Source organism: Oncorhynchus nerka, linkage group LG27 (assembly GCF_034236695.1).
Source record: "Oncorhynchus nerka isolate Pitt River linkage group LG27, Oner_Uvic_2.0, whole genome shotgun sequence".
Taxonomy (NCBI): Eukaryota; Metazoa; Chordata; class Actinopteri; order Salmoniformes; family Salmonidae; genus Oncorhynchus; species Oncorhynchus nerka.
In genome coordinates this window covers 18318651-18342936 of record NC_088422.1, presented here as the reverse complement: position 1 = coordinate 18342936, position 24286 = coordinate 18318651, and the positions used below count along the sequence as shown (strand labels likewise).

At 42.9% G+C, this 24286-nt stretch overlaps 1 protein-coding gene across 3 annotated transcripts in view; it reads left to right on the top strand.

Annotated features, from left to right (window-relative positions):
* LOC115111165 (EGF-like repeat and discoidin I-like domain-containing protein 3) overlaps positions 1-24286 on the top strand; it is a 228777-nt gene that overhangs the window by 62406 nt on the left and 142085 nt on the right. For all 3 annotated transcript variants that reach the window (XM_065011424.1, XM_065011423.1, XM_065011422.1), the window contains one exon: positions 6098-6226. In XM_065011424.1, coding sequence (XP_064867496.1) covers positions 6098-6226 — 129 coding nt within the window. The remainder of the gene's footprint in view (positions 1-6097; positions 6227-24286) is intronic.

The following is a 24286-nucleotide window of genomic DNA, read 5'->3' as shown; positions in this document are numbered from 1 at the left end:
ACTTTTTTGGCCTTTTCAGACCATACATTTTTCCCATTGTTGTGTAAAACAGACTTGAATAAAGAGCAATGGTAATGTCATCTTTCTGTAGACACTAACTCTGCCACATGAAATACATTTTGTTTTTGTAGGGTTTTTGGCTAAATGCCGAAAATAAGGTACAGTATGTGGTAAACACAGGCTTAGGAGATCTAATACATTTTTTCTATTAAATAATCTTCATCAGCTAACTTTTTGTGAATTTTGAATCATTTATGCAATCAGAACAAGCACATTTAAACTCATAGAGGCTTCATAATTCATAAATGTCATGTTGACTGACTGATATTATCTCATAGAACAAAACGAATAAGATATGGGGGGCAGGTAGCCTAGAGGTTAGAGATGCGAGCCATCAACCAGGGGGTTACGAATTCGAATCCCGGGGCCGACAGGGAACATATGGCAGGAACAGAGCTGGCAATCTGAGGGTTGCTGGTATCAAATCCTAGATGCTATTGCCTGCCGGTGTGCCCTTGACCAAGGCACTTAATAACCCCCACAACAATGGTGTCCAGTGTGGCAGCCCCCTGCACCTCTTCAAAAAAACTGTATGTGTTTCTTTCAAGGGGCTGGGTTAAAAGAACAAGTCAAATTTGGTTTGGATCTGTGTGCAATTGACCAATAAAGTGATCTTAATATCCTAAACCTGTGTTATCCTCAGACTTTATTTTCTGCTTTTATCCCCAAACCTCGTTCTTTCCTCATTAATTTCCCCCATATGAATGGCTGGTCCTGGGTGGCACAGCAGTCAAAAGCACGGCCCCGCAGTGCTAAGACGTCACTACAGCCTGGGGTTTGATCCCTGGCTGTGTCACAACCGGCCGTCACTGGGAGCCCCATAGGACGGCACAAAATTGGCCTAGTGCTTTCCAGGGTAGGGGAGGGTTTGGCCGGTGGGGCTTTCCTTGGCTCATCGTGCTCTAGCGACTCCTTGAGACAGTGCCGGGTGCCTGCAAGCTGACCCAGGTCGTCAGTCGATCAGTGTTTCCTCCGACACATTGTTGCGGCTAACATCCGGGTTAAGCGAGCAGTGTGATATGAAGTAGACGGCCAGGCGGGTAGTGTTTTGGAGGATGCACGACTCAACCTTTGCCTCTCCCGAGCCCATTAAGGAGTTGCAGAGATTAGCGAAAGGACCTAATTCAGGGAGAAAACAGGGTAAAAAAACATGGAAAAATACGCATGTGGCCATACCACCCTGATCTTGCCTGTTCAGGGTCGGGCCTGGTTAGTACTGGGATGGGAGACCGCCTGGGAATACCAGGTGTCGTAAGCAACAAAAAAAGGGTTTTACAAAGAAAAGGAAAAGGAATGGCTGAACTAACCAGAGGTTAGTGGAACGTATATAGTAAGACATCGAGAAATGCTGGATGAGAAAAATGAAATACCCAGAATAACCACAGGGAAGAAATCCCAGTAACATAGCCAAGTGTGGCTCTATGCCTCAATGCCTGATCATAATCAAATATGATTAATCAGATTTAAAGGTGCATGGTCTTAGATAGACTATATACGGAGTTGACTGAGGAGTTTAGATTGCGGTCTTTAATGTACACTGAGTGTACAAAACATTAGGAAAACCTTCCTAATATTGAGTTGCACCCCCTTTTGCCCTCAAAACAGCCTCAATTCTTCAGGGACATGGACACTACAAGGTGTTGAAACGCGTTCCACAGGGATGCTGGCCCGTGTTGACTCCAAATCTTCCCATAGTTGTGTCAAGTTGGCTGGATGTCCTTTGGGTGGTGGATCATTCTTAATACACAAGGTAAACTGTTGAGCTTGAAAAGCCCAGCAGCGTTGCAGTTCTTGAAACACTCAAACCGGTGCACCTGTCACCTACTACCATAGGTAGGTGTCTGGCTAGACTGTAAACTCTCCTTCCAGACTCATATCAAACATCTCCAATCGAAAATCTAATCTAGAGTCGGCTTTCTATTCCGCAACAAAGCCTCCTTCACTCACGCCGCCAAACTTACCCTAGTAAAACTGACTATCCTACCGATCCTCGACTTCGGCGATGTCATCTACAAAATAGCTTCCAACACTCAACTCAGCAAACTGGATGCAGTTTATCACAGTGCCATCCGTTTTGTCACTAAAGCACCTTATACCACCCACCACTGCGACCTGTATGCTCTAGTCGGCTGGCCCTCGCTACATATTCGTCGCCACTGGCTCCAGGTCATCTACAAGTCCATGCTAGGTAAAGCTCCGCCTTATCTCAGTTCACTGGTCACGATGGCAACACCCACCCGTAGCACGCGCTCCAGCAGGTGCATCTCACTGATCATCCCTAAAGCCAACACCTCATTTGGCCGCCTTTCGTTCCAGTTCTCTGCTGCCTGTGACTGGAACGAATTGCAAAAATCGCACCAACTTCAAACATCTGCTATCGGAGCAGCTAACCGATCACTGCAGCTGTACATAGTCTATCGGTAAATAGCCCACCCATTTTTACCTACCTCATCCCCATACTGTTTTATTTATTTACTTTTCTGCTCTTTTGCACACCAATATCTCTACCTGTACATGACCATCTGATCATTTATCACTCCAGTGTTAATCTGCAAAATTGTAATTATTTGCCTACCTCCTCATGCCTTTTGCACACAATATATATAGACTCTCTTTTTTTCTACTGTGTTATTGACTTGTTAATTGTTTACTCCATGTGTAACTCTGTGTTGTCTGTTCATGCTTTATCTTGGCCAGGTCGCAGTTGCAAATGAGAACTTGTTCTCAACTAGCCTACCTGGTTAAATAAAGGTGAAATAAAAATAAATAAAAATAAAAACCCTGTTCAAAGGTACTTAGATATTTTGTCTTGCCCATTCACTCTCTGAATTTCATACATACACAATCCAGCTACACTGATTGAAGTCGATTTAACCGGTGAAATCAGTAAGGGATCATAGCTTTCACCTGGATTCACCTGGTCAGTCTATGTCATGGAAAGAGCAGGTGTTCCTAATTTTTTGTATACTCAGTTCATATGGTTTATCCATCGGCCTAATGAAATTTAGCTGGGTAAATATACAATCCCCCAGCATCGGAACAAGCTAATGTTCCTAAAACCTGCCAAATAGGATTTAGGGGCTCGACTGTACCCGACACACCGAAAATGTCAGCCTTTTGTGATTGATCTTAGAGGAAATATAGGACACTTTTCTGTGTTTAACCACTCATCAGGTTTTCACCGTTGATTGATTGGGCTCTCTTTGCAGCCCAAAAGGAAATTGCGGAGCTCGCGCAGGCATCGCGTGGCACACATCTATCAAGGGCTAGTGCGCACAAGACTACAGTGGCTGACATTCGCACAGCAAAGCCCTCAACCTCTTTACAACACACACACACCGACAGCAAAGAGAACAACGTCGTAGGACAAAGAACGTTTTAGCAGGGTGAAGTCTCAAAGGACACTGCTAATATAGACCGCCCCTCTTTCTCTCTTTTTCTCTCTCACTTTCTCTCTCTCACTCTCTTTTTCTCTCTCACTTTCTCTCTCTCACTCTCTCTCTCTCTCGCTCGCTCTTTCTTTCACTCTCTCTCTCGCTCTTTCACTCTCTCTCTCTCGCTCTTTCTTTCTCTCTCTCGCTCTTTCTTTCTCTCTCTCTCTCGCTCTTTCCCTCTCTCATTGTCTCTTTCTCTCTCTTTCTCTCTCTCTCTTATTGTTTCTCTCTCTCTCTCTCTCCCCCATTCTCTCTCTCACTCACTCTGCTGTGGCTGTGCTTTGTGCAGGGATGCATTCTCCATTAGAGAGGCTTTCAGTGTTCCTTTGTGATGTTATAGATCGTCACGTCAAAACTGCCCTGACGCCTGACACCCTCTCCTCCTCCTTAGAGAGCAAGGCCTTTGTGAAAGCTATTATACTTTTCTCTGTTCAACTAATTATCCACAAGTCTCATTAATACTGATACAGGAGTGAGGCGGAATGGGCTTGACTTTGATAGGGTTACCCTCGTTTGCAATTCATATGCAACGGCGTGACACTGCCAACAACACGTAGCAATAAGCTAGCCTGTGTTCATTCTGAAGGCTGAATCTGCCCCGGCTCTCTATGATGTTGTGACATTGCTACTCTTTTCTTGTGACTAAGGTTAAGCAGATGAGAGAGAATAGGCTGTTTGTGTGTTGACTGGACACTAGCAATTGTGCTGAAATTGGTCCTTCACCTATCGATGTGAGAGCGAGGACATGAATCGAACCCTGAGACTTGTCATCTCTTCCTTTATAGGTGTTACTGAAGACAAGGGAAATATAATAAATGACCTATCAAAAGGCAGTGAAATCAACTATTTAAAAAAAAAATTTTAACAAAAGAAATTTTTCATGTCCTTTGAAGCATTGAAGCATTGAATATTGTCTCAAGTTGTTTTATTTAACATCCCATGGTTAAATATGTGTTGAACCAAAACGTAACTATAAGCCTTCTCGATAAATTCATTGTGAACGGGCGATGCTCCTACCCTCCTGGTTATAAAATAGATCTGATTGATGTTTAAGTCTCTGACAAATAAGTAAATCTCAGCATTATTAAACAACATAATTTGATAGTCGATCCCCCCCATCCCTCCAAAGTTATTTGCATTAATATCTTCCCTGTGAGAGATTACAAAAGTTTTGCCATCAAACTTCAATTGGGAAGTTTTGACAGCATCCAGGCAGTTCTACACCTTGTTGTTTAAAACATGAGGGAGCTATTGGCAGGCTCGGAGTTATGAATCCAATAAGCCTTCATCGAGGCCTTGTCATTTACATTTGGCCCACACTGCAGGTAGTAGTTGTCGGTGAGGGGTTTTAGATGGCAGTGTTATGGCACCATGTGGTAGTCACTGTCAGTGCAGTGACATATTGCTGTGTCATAAGTGTTTTCTTGTAATAACTTTGAGTCCAAGCCTTTGCTGTCATTATTATTCCCTAAGAAATGACATTGTAGAAAAACTGAATTGGAAAAATAGAAAAGGCCTGGGAAAAGATGAGTGTGCTAACCAAGTTATTAATCATCATCAACTGAGACAGACCAGGCACTTTCAAATAAAATATGTTTTGCTCTTATTGAGATTTCAGCTTTGCTTATTTAATGTGTGTTTTGCTGTGTGAGTGTATTTGTTGGCTTCATTGCTGTTAAACAGGCTGAACTCTACGCTATGTTTATCTTAGGAAATGCTGCTTTCCTAGTGTGAGGTATTCCAGGATCATTAGTGCAGCCTCTGTGCCTTGGGCAGCTCAGGATGGTTCGTACGAGGCTAGCTCTGGGCAGCTCAGGATGGTTCGTACGAGGCTAGCTCTGGGCAGCTCAGGATGGTTCGCACGAGGCTAGCTCTGGGCAGCTCAGGATGGTTCGTACGAGGCTAGCTCTGGGCAGCTCAGGATGGTTCGTACGAGGCTAGCTCTGGGCAGCTCAGGATGGTTCGCACGAGGCTAGCTCTGGGCAGCTCAGGATGGTTCGTACGAGGCTAGCTCTGGGCAGCTCAGGATGGTTCGTACGAGGCTAGCTCTGGGCAGCTCAGGATGGTTCGTACGAGGCTAGCTCTGGGCAGCTCAGGATGGTTCGTACGAGGCTAGCTCTGGGCAGCTCAGGATGGTTCGTACGAGGCTAGCTCTGGGCAGCTCAGGATGGTTCGTAAGAGGATAGCTCTGGGCAGCTCATGATAGTTTGTACAAGGCTAGCTCTGGGAAGCTCATAATGGTTCGTACGAGGCTATCTCTGGGCAGCTCAGGATGGTTCGTACGAGGCTAGCTCTGGGAAGTTCTGCAGAACTCTAGAACTAGAACTCTGTGAATGACAGGTGCTTTATCTATCACTCTCCGTCCATCTATTTACCCACCAGTCCTTTCCTCTTACTTAGAGTTCAACCCAGGGTATTGGATTCATTAAGTCAGTCGGAGATTCTCTGAAGGAGAAGGCTGGACCACAACCTGATGCAATGCATCACTACTGTAATGATGTTTGCGCAAGCATCCATATCTAGTCAATAGTTATAATGGCAAAAGACCCCTTGATAATGTTGACCATGTTTTGTCTCCTTCTGTTTGTTGTTTCTCCACTCAGGACCGTGCCACCCGAACCCATGCCACAACAGAGGAATATGTGAAATCAGTGAAACCTACAGAGGCGACACGTTCATAGGCTATGTCTGCAAGTGTCCAACCGGCTTCAACGGAATCCACTGCCAGCACAGTAAGTTGGATGATCATCATTATCCTTGTATCTACCAGTGCTAACATGTCTAGGCAAAATCTCCATGTGAAATAAGATCGAAGTAGAGATCTTAAAGAACATTTTGCCATTCATATAAAGACTTCCCACTGGTTAAATACTCACCTGTCATGACCATCCAGGAGCTTAGAGAAAACAAATAATGGTCCTTTACAGAAAGTAAAGGTGTGTTTCAAGCAAAGCTGTGTTTAACTTGAAAGAGTGGGTTCAGCAAAATGCCAGAGCAGTAAATCAGGTACAGAAGTAAACATGCGGAATTTGCTTTCTTTTGTAGAGTTGGCACTTAAAAATGTTAGTGTTAGGAAATGTATGTTGCTACACTACATGATGTAAGACCTTGAACTGGAGCTGGTGTTACTGCATCTTATCTGTGTGTGTGTGTGTGTGTGTGTGTGTGTGTGTGTGTGTGTGTGTGTGTGTGTGTGTGTGTGTGTGTGTGTGTGTGTGTGTGTGTGTGTGTGTGTGTGTGTGTGCACATGTACACATAATTTGTATTCAGGATGTTTCCTGTAAAATAACTAAGACAAACACAATTATGAACACATCCTTGAACAATGCAGTGCATTATTCAATTCAACATGTAAATCTGTGTTGCTTTTTATTTTGCACAAAACTAACACAAAGCCATTGCGACGGTGTGAATAGATCAACATGAGAGCAACATGTAGTCAAAGCTACAAGGTGATCCTTTGAAAAGTTCTATTTCACATTTTGAGAGTATTATATTATCGTTATTACATTATTACAGTATTACTTGCACTGATTTTGTGTGCTTTATCAAAGTAACCTTACCCCTCAGACAGGAAAGAAATTCATATATAAACAGGGAAGAAGTAGGGAACACGCTAGCCACTAACTCTGGATTAGTGGCCAAAGTTTAGTCTTTGTTTGGAAGTGCTAAATCCTATATCCTGCTGGATGATATGTAGGCCAGCTCCTGTGGTCCCTATACCCTCTCTCCCTGTCTCTGCTTGGCAGATCTGGGCATTAGGTTTCCTTTCCTATATGCAGGCCATCTTCCTCACATGGGTGTCTGTAAATAATGAAGAGCAGCTTTAATATATTCTGGTGAAGTCTGGGCGGGATGGATATTAGTTTAGAGACAGAAAGAGAAAGAGAAAGAAAGGGTGGGGGGGAGAAAGGGTGGAGAGAGAGAGAGGGAGAGAGAGAGAGAGAGAGAGAGAGAGAGAGAGAGAGAGAGAGAGAGAGAGAGAGGGAGCAAGAGGGATAGCTAAACCAGATACCAGATGCATCTGGTATTTCCCCACTTACATGTAGGTTAAACAGACCCAGAAGATAAACAGAGATGTTCTGGAGGAAAGTGATTTTCTTATCCTCCCTGCTATTGTGAGAAAGAGAGCATTCGAGACATTCTACAGAGAGTTATGGTTGTCTAAATGAACATGAGGGACAGGGGAGATTGACTGCATTTATGTCACCGCAGTCTTTTATATGTTTTTTTACTTGCTTTAGATTTTATTAGCCTTCAAGTTAAATTAATTCCAGTTACTTTACTTAATAAATGCGTGGAATTCTTTTGTTATGGTGTTTTTGATCTTTAATACTATAACTGTGATTTGTTCTTATTGATACACTGGAATGCTGCAAAATGCTACCCATCGTTAAACTTAACCAATTCTTGAATATATCCATATTGTAAAGTATCCAGATAAAACACAATGAGATCTTGTAATTTACTGCTCTACAGAAAGGAATGATAAGGACTGTATCACCCATGTGTATTTGTTCTACTGCCACGTCACACTCGCTGTGCCCTTGTCTGCCAACTTTTCTGACCATTTCCACATGTGATGGCTTATGGAAAGGTTTTGTGTGTGTGTAATACACAAATATATATATAATATATATATATATATATATATATATATATATATATCTGTGCTCCATTTAGTTAGTCTGCCTTTTAATTAATTTCAAGTGAAAGGGCCAAGTTCTTTGACTAAGTGACAGCTCTACATTTAATCCTGACTTTTTCAACATTAGCCTCATGAATTTGGCCCAAGGTTGATTTCAGAATTAGTGATCCTGTTAGCATGCACATCATAATTCAGTTATTGTTTCCCATTAAGCCCTGAGGGCGAGAAACCTATTTGAGATGGCCTGAATATGTGTTAATGGCTGCCAACCTAAATACGTGCTAATGGCTGCTAACCTGAATACGTAACTAATGGCTACCAACCTTAATATGTAATAATTGCTGCCAACCTGATTGCGTAATAATGGCTGCAAACCTTAATGCGTACTAATGGCTGCAAACTAAATAGGTACTACTGGCTGTCAAACTGAATGCGTACTAATGGCAGCCAACCTGAATATATACAAATAGCTGCTAACCTGAATATGTAATAATGGCTACCAACCTGAATGCGTAATAATGGCTGCAAACCTGAATATATACGAATAGCTGCTAACCCGGAATATGTAATAATGGCTACCAACCTGAATGCGTAATAATGGCTGCAAACCTTAATGTATACTGCTGACTTCCGACATGAATGTGTACTAATGGCTGCAAACCTGAATACGTACTGAAAGCTGCCAAAAGGAATGCATTCTAATGGCTGCCAAACTGAATACGTACTATTGGCTGCCATTTTTATTTTCACTCATTACAGTCAAATTAATAAAAATCCGTACATGTATCTGAAGACATTTGTTATGTTTGTTCCTTATATAATGACAAACCGGAGCGTAGGTTTAACTACTTTTAATGAACATATTCTTCAGCTAGAAAACTCCATGTTTAGCCATGCAAGGCATTCTTCAACCATCCGCCTAGCCTGCTGGGTAACGTAGTCTAAATGTTATTAACACATAACAACACATCTTCTTTCCTTTAAAAGAAAACTACTTTTCTATGTAACTACACATGTCACATCACATTTGTTTACTCAACCTGCATAACATGCAATTTTCAATAACACACATTTATTTCCCTAAAATATTTTTCCTTCAAAATTTCAACTAAATATAGTCTGTCCAAAAATACTCTATTGTGGCTCTATTTCTTTTCACAATAACCAAACATTCAGTCCACTGCCCTATATTTTTTTTTATTTTTGAGCAATTCTCCATAAGCCTTTCAGGGGCTCTGACAGTCCTTTTTGGTCGTTCTGCTGAAGTGCTTCATGAAACAGTTGGACAGCGTTCATTGTCAGTCAGGGTGTTCTAACTGAATTGTCCATTTCTAAAGGCATTTGACGGTTCCGCAGTATCCTCCTGATGATCCTCAGTCCCTTGAGTGAATGACTGCAGCCTTAGATCCACTCTGTTTCATCTCAGTTGTGATCCATGCTCCGTTTGGATCTCATAGGATCGCGGTGCAACTTCTCTCTGCACACACCCTTGCTGCATCCAGGTTCCTATAGTGATGTCTCGGAGTCGTACCTGATCTCCAGGTTTCAATTCAGGTTTTAAATTATAATTTTTTTACCCTTTTTTCTCCCCAATTTCGTGGTATCCAATTGTTAGTAGCTACTGTCTTGTCTCATCGCTACAACTCCGAAACGGGCTCGGGAGAGATGAAGGTTGAAAGTCATGCGTCCTCCGATACACAACCTAAACCAAGCCGCACTGCTTCTTAACATAGCGCGCATCCAACAACGGAAGCCAGCTGCACCAATGTGTCGGAGGAAACACCGTGCACCTGGCAACCTTGGATAGCGCGCACTGCGCCCGGACCGCCACAGGAGTCGCTGGTGCGCGATGAGACAAGGATATCCCTACCGACCAAGCCCTCCCTGACGCTAGGCCAATTGTGCGTCGCCCCACGGACCTCCCGGTCGAGGCCGGTTACAACAGAGCCTGGGCGCGAACCCAGAGTCTCTGGTGGCACAGCTGGTGCTGCAGTACAGTGCCCTTAACTACTGCGCCACCCGGGAGGCCCAGTTCAGGTTTTTTGTCATATCGCTGTTTTTGTTTGTCTTTCTGTTTTTCCATTGCGAGTTTGACTTTGTGAGCCCCTCTGGGTGTTAGCAAGTCCTCATGGATGGGTAGGTTGGTTCTGATGCGACGTCCCATCAACATTTGTGCAGGTGAAAGTTTGTTCTGCAGCGGTTTTTTTTTTAGGAAATCCTCCTTTCCATCGTGTGCCTTTCTTGTCAGACATTTGACAATTTTGACTGGACTCTCTGCTAAGCCGTTGGACCTTGGGAAGTTGGGGCTGGAGGTGTTGTGTCGGAATCCCCAGTCGTCAGCGAACGATCGGAATTCGGGAAACTTGAGAACTGCGGGCCATTGTCCGAGTACAGTTCAGACGCAACCCCATGTCTTACAAAGACTGATTTCAGGTAGGTGATTACAGCTTTGCTGGAGGTAGTTGGCAGTGCTGCTACTTCAGGGTAGTTTGTGTAGAAGTCGGTAACAACAATGTGACTTTTGCCATTGCAGTCAAAAAGGTGAACTCCAACTTTGTAGTAGGGTCTGTTGGGTACCTGATGAGGCATTAGCGGCTCTGCTTGCTGCTTTGGCCTGTAGGTCAAACACAGTTCACACGAAGCAGTGGTCTGGCTGATTTCCTGGTTCATTCTTGGCCAGTACATTACTTCTCGTGCTCGTCATTTGCATTTTTCCTCACCCAAGTGGCCCTCGTGTATTTTCTGTAGCATTTCTTTGCATAGTGTCGTGGGAATGACAATCTTGTTGACTTTGAACACTATGTCGTCCACAACGCTGAGCTCTGCTCTGCACATCCAGTAATCCTGTATTCTCCTTGGACAGTTGTTTTTCTGTGCAGGCCATCCTACAGTTTTGTTTCTTTCAACTCTGTCATTGGTTGTTCAGCTGCGTCTCTCTTTTGATCTGCTCCATTCTCTCAGAAGACACAGGAAGTGATGCTACGATCATTTCGACATAGGCCTGAATCTCAGTGTTTTTCTGTGTGTCGAAGCTCTCCTTCTTGTCGACTGCTCGAGAAAGAGGGTCGGCGGCGAACATGAACTTTCCCGGGGTATAGATCATCTTCACATCATACTTTTGTAGTCTGACCAACATTCTCTGGATTCTCATTGGACAATCATTCAGTGGCTTAGACATGATTGACACCAATGGTTTGTGGTTGGTTTCTACTTCGAAGTCTCGTCCTTAGACGTGTTGGTGAAACCTTTCGCAAGCGTATGTGCTCGCCAGTAGTTCTTTCTCTATTTGTGCATACCTTGTCTCTGCGCCTAGCAAGGCTCTGGATGCATAAGCGACGGGTTGCCATGTATCCTCATGCTGTTGCAGAAGAACTGCTCCCAGGCCAAACTGTGACCCGTCTGCAGAAATCCTTGTGCTTTTCTCTGGATCATATAGAATAGATATAGAATAGATAGAATCTGAGCACTGGCTCTTCTTTAGTTATTTTTTTTGGTTTTTGAAGCAGTTTTCCTGTTCATGGGACCATTCCCATTCATTTTTCTATTCCAGAAGACATCGGAGTGGAGCGGATTGTGCTGACAGTTGAAGTATGAACTTTGCAAGGTAGGTATTCATGCCCATGAAACGTCTCACATTGTCCTTGTTCTTCGGGCGCTCAATGTTGTTGATGGCTGATGTTTTCCTCGGGTCTGGTTTGACTCCATCCTCTTAAAGTACATCTCCCACCAAGGGAAGTGTTTTCACACCAAACTCGCATTTGTCCTTTTTTAGTTTTAGGTTGACTTTCCGTGTCAGGTCCAGCACTTGTCTCACTCTCGCATCGTGTTCTTCTTTTGTGGACCCCCAGACAATGATGTCATCCATCATAGTCTCCACTCCTGGAATGTGCTCGAAGATCATTTGGATTGTCTTGTGGTAGACCTCTGGCGCTGAGAGAATCCCATATGGTAGACGAAGAAATCTGTACCTGCCCTCAGGTGTGTTGAATGTGCATAGCCTTGAGATTGCATCATCTAGCTTCATTTGCCAGAATCCTGATGAGGCATCAAGCTTACTGAACCACTTTACTCCAGCAAACTGTGACATTATCGCTTCTCTGGTTGGCAACTTGAAATGCTCTCACTTGATTGCTTTGTTGAGATCTCTCGGGTCTCGGGTCTAGACATATCCTGAGATCGCCGTTCTTTTTCACCACAATAACCAGTGAGCTTACCCAGTCTGTAGGTTCATCCATTTTTGTGATGACGTCCATCTTTTCCATGCGTCCGAGTTCCTCTTTGAGATTTTTCCTCAATGCAAATGGAACTTTTCTGCATGCATGCACAACTGGAGTAATTTTGTCATCAGTACATATTTTGTGTTCTCCTGGTAAACATCCAAGACCCTCAAACACATCCTCATAGCCAGTACTGATTCTTGGACATTTTCAGTCTGTGATGTCACTACATACACTCTTTTCAACAAATTGAGCTTTTCACATGCATTGATTCCTAGAATAGGCTGTATACTCTTTTCCACAATCAGCAGCTGTGCTCTGAACTGTTTTCCTTTGTGCTGTAAAGTTACTATGCAGCTACCTTTGACTGGTACGTTCTCCCCAGTATAACCAGTAACCTTAATTTTCACCGGGTGTATTTTGCTCTTCACCTTCAGTGTTTTGTAGTCATCCAGCGACAACAGGTTTACCTGTGCTCCAGTATCAAGCTTGAATGGTATTATAGTTTCATTCACAGTCAATGACACAATCCATTCAGTAGTTACTGCATTGCATATTTCCACAGAATCAACAAAGAATTCTTCCATCTCCTCGACCGTGTGAACCTTTTACTTTGTAGCCTCAGCTTTGCAGCATTTTGAGAAATTATTATTTTTCCCACAGTTGTAACATGATTTGCCATATGCAGGGCATTTGTTTTGGCTTGTGGATATATCCACATTTTCCACATGTAGTGTTTTGATATCTCTCTTTTGCTTGTTTTTGTTTTGTAAGGCGTTGTGTGTATTGCTCCTCTCTTTTTATTCCCTACACTGACGTCTCATCCCTGCACAGCTCTTTAGCTTGTGCTCTGGTGGTTTCAGCTGCTCGACACATATTCACTGCTTTATCCAAAGTTAAATCTTTCTCACGCAGAAATCTCTCCTTGAGTCCATTATCAAGTATGCCACAGACTATCCTGTCTTTCACTAGTGAGTCTTTCAGATTTTCGAATTCACACATTTTGCTCAGTGTTTTCAGCTCAGTCAAATACTGGTCAAAACTTACTCCCTGTTTCTGATCATGAGAGAAAAACTTTTATCTCTCAAATGTGACGTTCTGGCTTGGTACAAAGTACTCCTCAAATTTAGCCATTAGCACAGTCAATGTCAAGTTTGCCTCGTCTTGCTGAAAGCTATTGTAAATGTCCAATGCATCCTTTCCAATAACATGCAGAAAAATGGAAGGTTTCAATTTGTGATCATCTCCCCCTGAACCACTGGCTGCTACGTAGATATTGAATATCTGCTTGAAACGTTTCCAATAGTCAGCTAAATTGCCTGTTAACTGCGTAGGAGTAGGAGGACTAAGCCTATCCATGACGGAGAACAGGAACAGTGTCAATTTCTCTTACTTCAGTATGTTGTTCATCAACTTGCTTGTCAACAGATTCCAATGCAGCCTCGCTCTCGCTGCTGTGGCTCATTGTCCTGGCTCTTGCAAGCTAGCTAGACTTAGAATGTTCAATTTTCGTCGCGGAAATTTGCAGTTACTCCTTTCTTTTCTCTGTCTCGTCATAGCGACTACAAATCTGACACCATGTTATGTTTGTTCCTTATATAATGACAAACCAGGGTGTGGGTTGAACTACTTTTAATGAACATATACTTCAGCTAGAAAACTCCATGTTTAGCCATGCAAGGCATTCTTCAACCATCCGCCTAACCTGCTGGGTAACGTAGTCTAAATGTTATTAACACATAACAACACAACATTAATAAACAAAATCTAGTGTCTGGGTAATTTCTGCAATTAATTGATAAAGACACAGGAATAATTGTTCCCTCAGAATGACAGCTTTGCTGGCTTTGTTGAGGTGCGGGTGGGCTTTTAATTGCTGACGAGCTTAATGGAAAAGATCAAATTGAGTCGGTCTGATTTTATCGGAGAGGAACAAACCCGAGTTGAATGGCTGCCTGCGTGCCTTCGTTCTAAATGGAGAAATATTGCCAGGGAATCCAGCAGAATCCAGAATGACAAGTAGGTAGAAGCAGAGACGATACTTAGATGTGTTTGCATATTGAACACTGGAATAAATGTAATGTTGTCTGGCTTGACACCATTTCACAGCTTATTTTGTTTTAAAACAAATCACAATAAAGTCAGAGAGCAATTCACCATTTTGTTTACTACTAAACTAACCACAGTCTGTTCACCTCTTGCTCTTATTTTGATTGAACATGTACTTCATGATGGGCACGTTATCAGTACTGTATATGATGTTACCAGTACTCGGGTTTGAGTGTGCAGCAGAGAAGCGCAAGCCTTTGCCGTTCCCTGTACCTGCTCACTCTGTCAGACCCAAATCCAATTTCACACCTTTGAGCATTATCCTAAACACAGACAGTATTTCACACCATGCTCTTCAGAGGTGGTTTATGAAGCACAGACATATATGACATGGCATGAACAGCTCGGGAAATATAAGATATTTTAAGTCTGTTTTGATAGACAGGTCTACATCCGAGTTAACTTTTTGTTGTGCTGAGCTATTCAGGAGACAAGTTGAGTTGTTGACATTTTAGAGCACAGACAGGGCATTTCAGACACCTCAGCGACAAATTCGCAAACAGCTTTACAGAATAGGTTTGTACATTCATGGTCGGCAGCTGAAGTACATTGTGTTGGCTTTGCAAAGGAAAACTAGTTATCAAGGAAAAATAGGAAAGTGTGTTTTGCACGTCTGGCTTCTAATCCTACACTCTTAGAAAAAAATATGTTATGTAGAACCTTAAAGGGTTCTTCGGCTGTCCCCATAGGTGGACTCTTTGAGTAATATTTTTTGGTTGAAGAGGGTTCTACATCTACCTTCTTATGATATGTCTCAAAAATAAATCTGACGTTTTTTGTTTGTTTATGTATTTGATGTGCACACCTTACTGAAGCCCAATAAATCTCTGTTTCAATACTGTATCTACCAAGCAAACCTTTAGCTTTCTCCAGGATGCAGTACTGTGTTGTAGTTCTCTCTAATAGAATGTGAACATTTGGTTTGTTAGCACTAGGGATTCTCTGATTCTAACACAGTTGGGCATCTGGTCCTTGAAATGATGGACAGTTTAGGCTTTCATCATTATAAGATGATAAGATGGACAATATTTTGGGGCACAGCGCCAAGACAAGGATGGAGAATCCCAGGATTGTGAAGATTACAGTATGTGACTGAAAGTGTATTGGTTGAAATCCCTTGGGAGCAGATGGATATACACACACTTATCCAGCCTCTCCTAGGTAAAATGGAGTCAGCGCACATTCTGTCTGCCGTGAAAATACATGGGAAATGTAAAATATGTATTAACTTCATTGAATAGAGCTTAGAGAAATAAAACACCTGTCATGTCAAATCTGATATGTTATGTTATGTGATAGTTGTTGAATCAGGGCTTTGTATTGCACACAATCTGTAAAATCAACCTGTTTTCTGGCATGTATTATAGTAAGCTTGTTTTTCAAGTGTCCCCATATGATCGGTTCTCATGCTGGCGACCTTCCAGGAGTCTCCACAGTCTGGAAAAGGCACAGCAAGTCCCTGGCGGTTTGGCTTATTATCATCACTGTTATTATCGCAGCTCTTATTTTGAGAGAAAGTGCCGCTGCGTTGTCATTACTCAAATGATGCGCTGTCATGTTCCCGTGGCGACAGGGGGCCGACTGTCAGACCACAGTATTCGGAAAATGGCTTATTATTGTAATGAAGTGTCAAACAGGCAGGCGATTGGGAGTGATCACCTCTGTGTCTGTAGGGGTCGAGCCTGTCTTGGACACACATACTGCGTCTTCCATCTACCAAGGTCAGACAATACAGACAAACAAAGGTTCATTTGCTGTTGTTTACATTTTGCAGAAGCATCTTTCTTGCTTTCTCTATGTGTTTTTTCTGTCTTTGTTGTAGGGTTAATGTGTCATGATACAACCACTTGTCTTGGGACTCTCAACTAATCCAGTGGACAACACTGGTTGTACTGTACAGTTAACTCCATTGCAGAACTGCCTACAGCGATCAGATGGCAGGCTGTAGTCAACATGAGGCATTTCCGTTTCAAAACATCGGACCTATCCTGTCAGGAAGAGATGATAAACTAGGCTTAAATGAAAAAGCACACCATCATTATAACAGTGCTCTCGCTTGAATCTCAGGGTGCTCCACTATCCTCACTCTCACTGATGTAGAAGGATACAGCACATCAGCTCAGTATGAGTAAACAGCAAAGCAGTGTACTATGAGCTTAATGATGTCTCCAACACTCTCTTCCTGAAATAGGTTAATGTAGGTAGAGAGGGCACAGAATCCCAGCCAGCGGGAAAGGCTATGCACAGTGTTCCCAAGCTGGCTCCATGGAAAACAAGTTTAAAACATGGCTTCTTCTCCGAATGGGGTGGGGCTGTGCCTTCACTACATCCCTTTATTCCTTGACCAGATGTCTCAGAGCGCATTTCATCTCCCATTTTTTATCAATAAGCAGTCTTTGCCTTCTTTATTTTCAAACCATGCCAACAGGGCACAATTGATTGAAGCTAAACGTAGGATGTGTGGGTTTTTTCATATTTGATGATGTATTGACAGGTGCTGTCATGGCTTGTTGGCTCTGACGCCATGCTCGGCTCCCTGTTCTGAGGGAATCAGCCTGTGTTCATGGCGTAGTCTAAGGAGCAATTACTGTAAGTCAATACACCTGGGCAACATCAGAGCGGCCTTTCATCTGCACAGGCGACAGAGACGCTAGATCCGCATCTGGGCATACTGTTGGGCTCTCCAATTATGCCTGCATTAGACACATTTATTTGATATGCTGCTGGGGAGATGCAGGGGTACCGCCATTTCTGTCTTTCTCTCTTTAGTACACACAGTCACACACAGTCAAACCTTCACCAACACACAGGGAGAAAACATACATGCTTTGCACACGCAAAAGACTTATATTCACTTCACGGCATCCCATCTCCATGAAATGCTCTCAGTGACTTTGGCAGAGCTGTTTTCCACTTCTCCATTTGTTGTGCTCTATCTACTGTTCAAGAGTCTAAGAGGCAGAGGTGTATCTGTGTATCCCTGCATGTGTGTGTTAGCGTGAGAGAAGGTACAGCCTGTACAGTACCAGTCAAAAGTTTCGACACACCTACTCATTCAAGGGTTTTTCTTTATTTTTACAATTTTTTACATTATAGAATAATAGTGAAGACATCAAAACTTTGAAATAACACATATGGAATCATGTAGTAAACAAAAAGTGTTAAACAAATAAAAACATATTTTAGATGTTAGATTCTTCAAAGTAGCCACCCTTTGCCTTGATGACAGCTTTTCACACTCATGGCATTCTCTCAACCAGCTTCATGAGGAATCCTTTTCCAACAGTCTTGAATGAGTTCCCACATATGCTGAGCACATGTTGGCTGATTTCCCTTCTCTTTATGGTCCAACTCATCCCAAGCATCTCAATTGGGTTGAGGTCGGATGATTGTGGAGGCCAGGTCATCTGATGCCAGACTCCATCACTCTCCTTCTTGGTCAAATATCCCTTACACAGCCTGGAGGTGTGTTTGGGTAATTGTCCTGTTGAACAACTAATTATAGTCCCACTAAGTGCAAACCAGATGGGATGTCATGTCACTGTAGAATGCTGTGGTAGCCATGCTGGTTAAGTTAATAAATAACAGAGTTTCACCAGCAAAGCATCGCCACACCATCACACCTCCTCCTCAATGGGTCACGGTGGGAACCACACATGCGGAGATCATCCATTCACCTACTTTGCGTCTCACAAAGACACAGCGGTTGGAAACAAAAATCTAAAATTTGTAAAAGTCAGACAAAAGGACATATTTCCACCATTCTAATGTCGAATGCTCGTGTTTCTTGGACCAAGCAAGGCTCTTCTTCTTATTGGTCCTTTAGTAGTGGTTTCTTAGCAGCAATTCGACCATGAAGACCTGATTCACACAGTCTCTTCTTAACAATTGATGTTGAGATGTGTCTGTTACTTGAACTCTGTGAAGCATTAATTTGGGCTGCAATCTGAGGTGCAGTTAACTCTAATGAACTTATTCTCTGCAGCAGAGGTAACTCTGGGTCTTCCTTTCCTGTGGCGGTCCTCAATAGACAGTTTCATCGTAGTTCTTGATGGTTTTTGCGACTGCACTTTCAGAAACTTTCAAAGTCCTTGACATTATCTGGATTGATTGACCTCCATGTCTTAAAGTAATGATAGACTGTCATTTCCCTTTGCTTATTTGAGCTGTTTTTGCCATAATATGCACATGGTCTTTTAACAAACAGGGCTATCTTCTGTATACCACCCCTATCTTGTCACAATACAACTGATTGTCTCAAACGCATTAAGAAGGAAAGAAATCCCACAAATGAACTTTGAAATGTATTTCCGGTGACTACCTCATGAAGAGAGAAGACTGTGCAAAGCTGTCAAAAAGGCAAAGGGATACTACTTTGAAGAATCTCAAATATAATGTTTTGATTTGTTTATAACTTTTTGTGGTTACTACATGATTCCATATGTGTTATTTCATAGTTCTGATGTCTTCACTATTGTTCTACAATGTAGAAAATAGTGAAAATGAAGAAAAACCTTTGAATGAGTAGGTTTGTCCAAACCTATGACTTGCACTGTATGTTTGAATGAGTAGGAATGCGAGATAGTGTGGACACATTAGTGTGTGTGTGTGTGTGTGTGTGTGTGTGTGTGTGTGTGTGTGTGTGTGTGTGTGTGTGTGTGTGTGTGTGTGTGTGTGTGTGTGTGTGTGTGTGTGTGTGTGTGCCTTAAAGAACAACAGTCGGCAGTCTTCCCTATTGTATAAGCATAGGGCGGGCATTTCTGAGGCTTGTCTCTCTCTTTCTGTCTCCACAGAGCAGAGGGGGGTGGTCTGATAGAGCTGTCTTTTACTGCAGACCCTGCATCAATATTTTGATCTTTCTTCCAAAGTTTTAGGAATGGAGCGAGCATATTTATTTACACGAAAGTCTATTTCATTATTTTCCTTCATTAGAGGCCATCCATTTTAGCTCAAATGATTTTACATTCTATAATAAGGGTGGGTGTGTTAATGAAGGCACCTCTGATTGGATATAGTGTAGCTGGGAGCTAAGTTATAGTAGAGTTTGGTTGAATGTGGTCCAATACTCAAATATCCAAATCATGCTCCCCCAGCAATGTCAATTAATTAATCATGATTAGCCTAGGTGGATGAAAATTACATAGCTCGAAAATAACCTGAAAAATAATTTGACAGGATTAAATTGTGTTTTTTTCCATATCTGTGACTGTGTAATCCATTGAATGTGATGGTGGAAAACTGGTGGAAAACGTTTGAAAAACAGTGATCAAAATAAGGGAATTTTTAACCTAAATGCAATGACAAATCTTTTCATATCACTTTGAATTCGGGTTAGTTGACAACTCAACCAAATGTAAACCGGTGTTGCCGGGATTCAGCTTGTGTGCCCACGGTGGTACCATCAGGACAAATTGGACACATTGCCCAAGGATGAGTTACGTCTGTACTATTTAGCACGCTTACCAACTATCAGAAATCAAAATCAAACTGATCATGCAATATAATATGCTTTTGATGTACAATATTTTGGATCATTTTCAATGATGTTGATTACTTTAAACATCTTCTTCTACAGAACCTGCTGGAACGGAACCAAATTTGGTATATATCATCTATGAATGCACATCTTCCAAGAATCTAGCTGAAAAAATATGGCCTCTAGGAGCCAATGAGCTTGCATTAATGTTTTATCCTATCCAACAGCTCCGTAATGTGGCCAAACTCAATCATACTTTACAGGTTAGCTAAACTCATTATAGCGTCACTGTGTAGTCAATATGAATTTGCTTGCAAAAGTTGAGTCTTCACAGTGGTCAGAACATGTGAACCCAGTTTTGTTACAAAACAAATAACTGTGACTGATTTATATGCATTTGTGACAGACCAAGCCTATGTGCATGTTTATTGGTCAGTTGCGGCCATATTGTTTGACATACTAGCCTGGATTATAGTGTGTTTACAGACATTGGTCCCTAGATGCCATTTATCAAGTTTCATGCAGATTGGTAATTCGCTGCCAAAGGTAGCGTTTTGAGTGTTTTTCACAAAATTCTAAATGGCGTAAAATCCATCACAGCGGATTTGATGTATTCTTCAGACAGATTTGTTCCGTGTAAGGAAAGGGACCTATGTACCAAATTTCATGACTCTAAGTCACATGGGGTGACTTAAAAGTTTGCATATTCAATCGCTTGTTATAGCTCCACCATGTGGCCAATTGGCACTGCATCGCATGGGAGGATGTGGCCTTTGGCCCTTTACCATCATGCCAGGTTACACTGTTCTTGGCCTTACCATCTCACGGGAATGTGAATGTTATTTTACTCGGGGGAAAAAGCCGTTATAATAATAATAATGAACGCCAAACAAATACAATATAACTAGAGGTTGAACTGATGTTTGTGCCCAAGCGTCTGTGTGTGATTGAAAAAGGTTGAAAAGGTCCAGACAGATCAGTGTTGTGCATCAAATGTAAATTTAGCCATTTCTCAGGCCCAAGAGGAGTTGGCCTTATCTTAGGTATCTGGGATAACAAGCTGGGGAAACAAGCTGGAATCAAGGTGCTTAGGTAGGTCTGTGAGGCCTGCCTCAGACCCTGAAATATTTTTCAGTCTCTCTCTACACCCTTAGCCCCTCAGATCAGGACTGACCTTTCCATCTCTGGGTAAGGCTGTTGACTGAGCGACACAATCTGCCTCCGCATGCAGCACTCAAGAGAGACTAAGCTTAGCTGTCAGTCAAATCATTGCCTGTCTGAGCTGAGGGAGAGGGGGAAAAATAGAGATAAAGAGGGGGAACTGAGGTAGGGAGAAGGAGAGAGAGAGTGAATAGTAGAGGCAGAGAGAGAGAGAGAGAGAGTTAAAAGTAGAGGCAGAGAGAGCAAAGTAGAGACAGCTGGTAGTGAAGGAAGCCAAACGAAGGGAAGAAGAGAAACAACAGAGATGCACAAATATATGTTTTGGTTAAGAAAGAGAGTAGCTGGTGATATAACTAGATGCCTGCAACAAAACAAAATATAAAACAGATGAGAGAATCGGGCCAAAACTGATCCTGAACACATTCGTTCCAGTTGGGGGCTTCTATATTTGTCTCCTCTGCTTCCCTCTCTGTCTCTGTGCACTTATTCACCTGGTTTATCTTTCCTGTGGAGGAGTTGCCGGGATCGAGTGGTTATTGAGCCTAATTGTGCGGACACACCCTCTGTCACTTGGGCTGTGCTGTCACCCCGGCCTCTGCAGCAGGCAGCCAGGGGTGGCCCCACTGGCACACCGCCAAGCAGCATAAATAGAGACGCATTCCCAAATCCCAGGTGGCAGTAGCACTTACAACAGGGCCTATCTGTGGGTGTTCAGCTGGACTCAACAGTCTAAACACTACAAGTAAATGTTCGGGAAGTACAGCCATAGCCCTATTCATTCTGTATGGTCAGAAGAGTGTACTTCATCAACAATAAGGAATTACTGTATATAGGTTGGTGAAGCAAAAAATGTCAAGAGTGAGAACAAGGAAGAGAAGAGAGAATACTCTGACTATCGAAAAGTGCTGGGAATAATTTGACTGCAAGCCAAATGGATGGACCTCGACCAGAGTAGAACATTTCACATTCGCAGGCCAGTTTTGCCTGTTGAATATGCATCTACATAGAACTTCTGGATATTATTTATTTATTTATTTAACCAGGTAAGTTGACTGAGAACACATTCTCATTTGCAGCAACAACCTGGGGAATAGTTACAGGGGAGAGGAGGGGGGTGAATGAGCCTATTGTAAACTGGGGATTATTAGGTAACCGTGATTGTTTTGAGGGCAAGATTGGGAATTTAGCCAGGACACCGGGGTTAACACCCCTGCTCTTACGATAAGTGCCATGGGATCTTTAATGACCTCAGAGAGTCAGGACACCCGTTTAACGTTCCATCCGAAAGACGGCACCCTACACAGGGCAGTGTCCCCAATCACTGCCCTGGGGCATTGGGATATATTTTTAGACCAGAGGAAAGAATGCCTGCTACTGGCCCTCCATCACCACTTCCAGCAGCATCTTGTCTCCCATTCAGGAACTGACCAGGACCAACCCTGCTTAGCTTCAGAAGCAAGCCAGCAGTGGTATGCAGGGTGGTATGCTGCTGGCGATATCAGGACAGCGATCACTCACCTTGGATTAGACGAAGATTTCTTCAACAACAACAACAAGCAGGACTCACAAGATATTCTCCAAACACCCCACAGGGCAGACCTCCCAATTATTCGTAAAAGGAAGCGACGCAGAGGACGATCCGCAGAAGGAAACTAGGAAAGCTGCCGTTAACGTCAATACTACTCGCCAACTTGCAATCATTGGACAATAAACTAGACGAGTTACGATCACGAATATCCTACCAACGGGACATCAAAAACTGTAATATCCAATGCTTCAAGGACTCGTGGCTGAATGACAACATGGATATTCAGCTAGCGGGATACACGCTGCAGCAGCAGGATAAAACAGCACCAGGAGAGGCGGTCTGTGCATGTTTGTAAACAACAGCTGGTGCACGAAATCTAAGGAAGTCTCTAGGTTTTGCTCGCCTGAAGTAGAGTATATTGTGATAAACTGCAGGCCACACTACTTGCCTAGAGAGTTCTCAACTATACTTTTCATGGCTGTTTATTTACCACCACAGACAGATGTTGGCACTAAGACTGCACTCAGTCAGCTGTATAAGGAAATAAGCAAAGAGGAAACCACTCACCGCGCTCCTAGTGGCCGGAGACTTTAATGCAGGGAGACTTAAATCAGTTCTACCAAATCTCTATCAACATTTTATTTATTTATTTATTTATTTCACCTTTATTTAACCAGGTAAGCAAGTTGAGAACAAGTTCTCATTTACAATTGCGACCTGGCCAAGATAAAGCAAAGCAGTTCGATGTTGTTAAATGTGCAACCAGAGGGAAAACAATTCTAGATCAACTGTACTCCACACACAGAGACGCGTAAAAGCTCTCCCTCGCCCTCCATTTGGTAAATCCGACCACAACTTTATCCTCCTGATTCCTGCTTACAAGCAAACATTAAAGCAGGAAGCACCAATGACTCGGTCTATAAAAAAATGGTCAGATGAAGCAGATGCTAAACTACAGAACTGCCTTGCTATCACAGACTGAAACATATTCCGGGATTCTTCCGATGACATTGAGGAATACACCACATCAGTCACTGGCTTTATCCATAAGTGCATTGAAGACGTCGTCCCCACAGTGACTGTATGTACATACCCCAACCAGAAGCCATGGATTACAGGCAACATTCGCACTGAGCTAAAGGGTAGAGCTGCCGCTTTCAAGGTGCGGGACTCTAACCCGGAAGCTTACAAGAAATCCCGCTATGCCCTGCGACGAACCATCAAACAGGCTAAGCGTCAATATAGGGCTAAGATTGAATCATACTACACTGGCTCCGATGCTCGTCATATGTGGCAGGGCTTGCAAACTATTACAGACTACAAAGGGAAGCACAGCCGCGAGCTGCCCAGTGACACGAGCCTACCAGATGAGCTAAATCACTTCAAAGCTTGCTTCGAGGCAAGCAACACTGAGGCATGCATGAGAGCATCAGCTGTTCCGGACGACTGTGTGATCACGCTCTCCATAGCCGACGTGAGTAAGACCTTTAAACAGGTCAACATACACAAGGCTGCGGGGCCAGACGGATTAGCAGGACGTGTGCTCCGGGCATGTGCTGACCAACTGGCAAGTGTCTTCACTGACAATTTCAACATGTCCCTGATTGAGTCTGTAATACCAACATGCTTCAAGCAGACCACCATAGTCCCTGT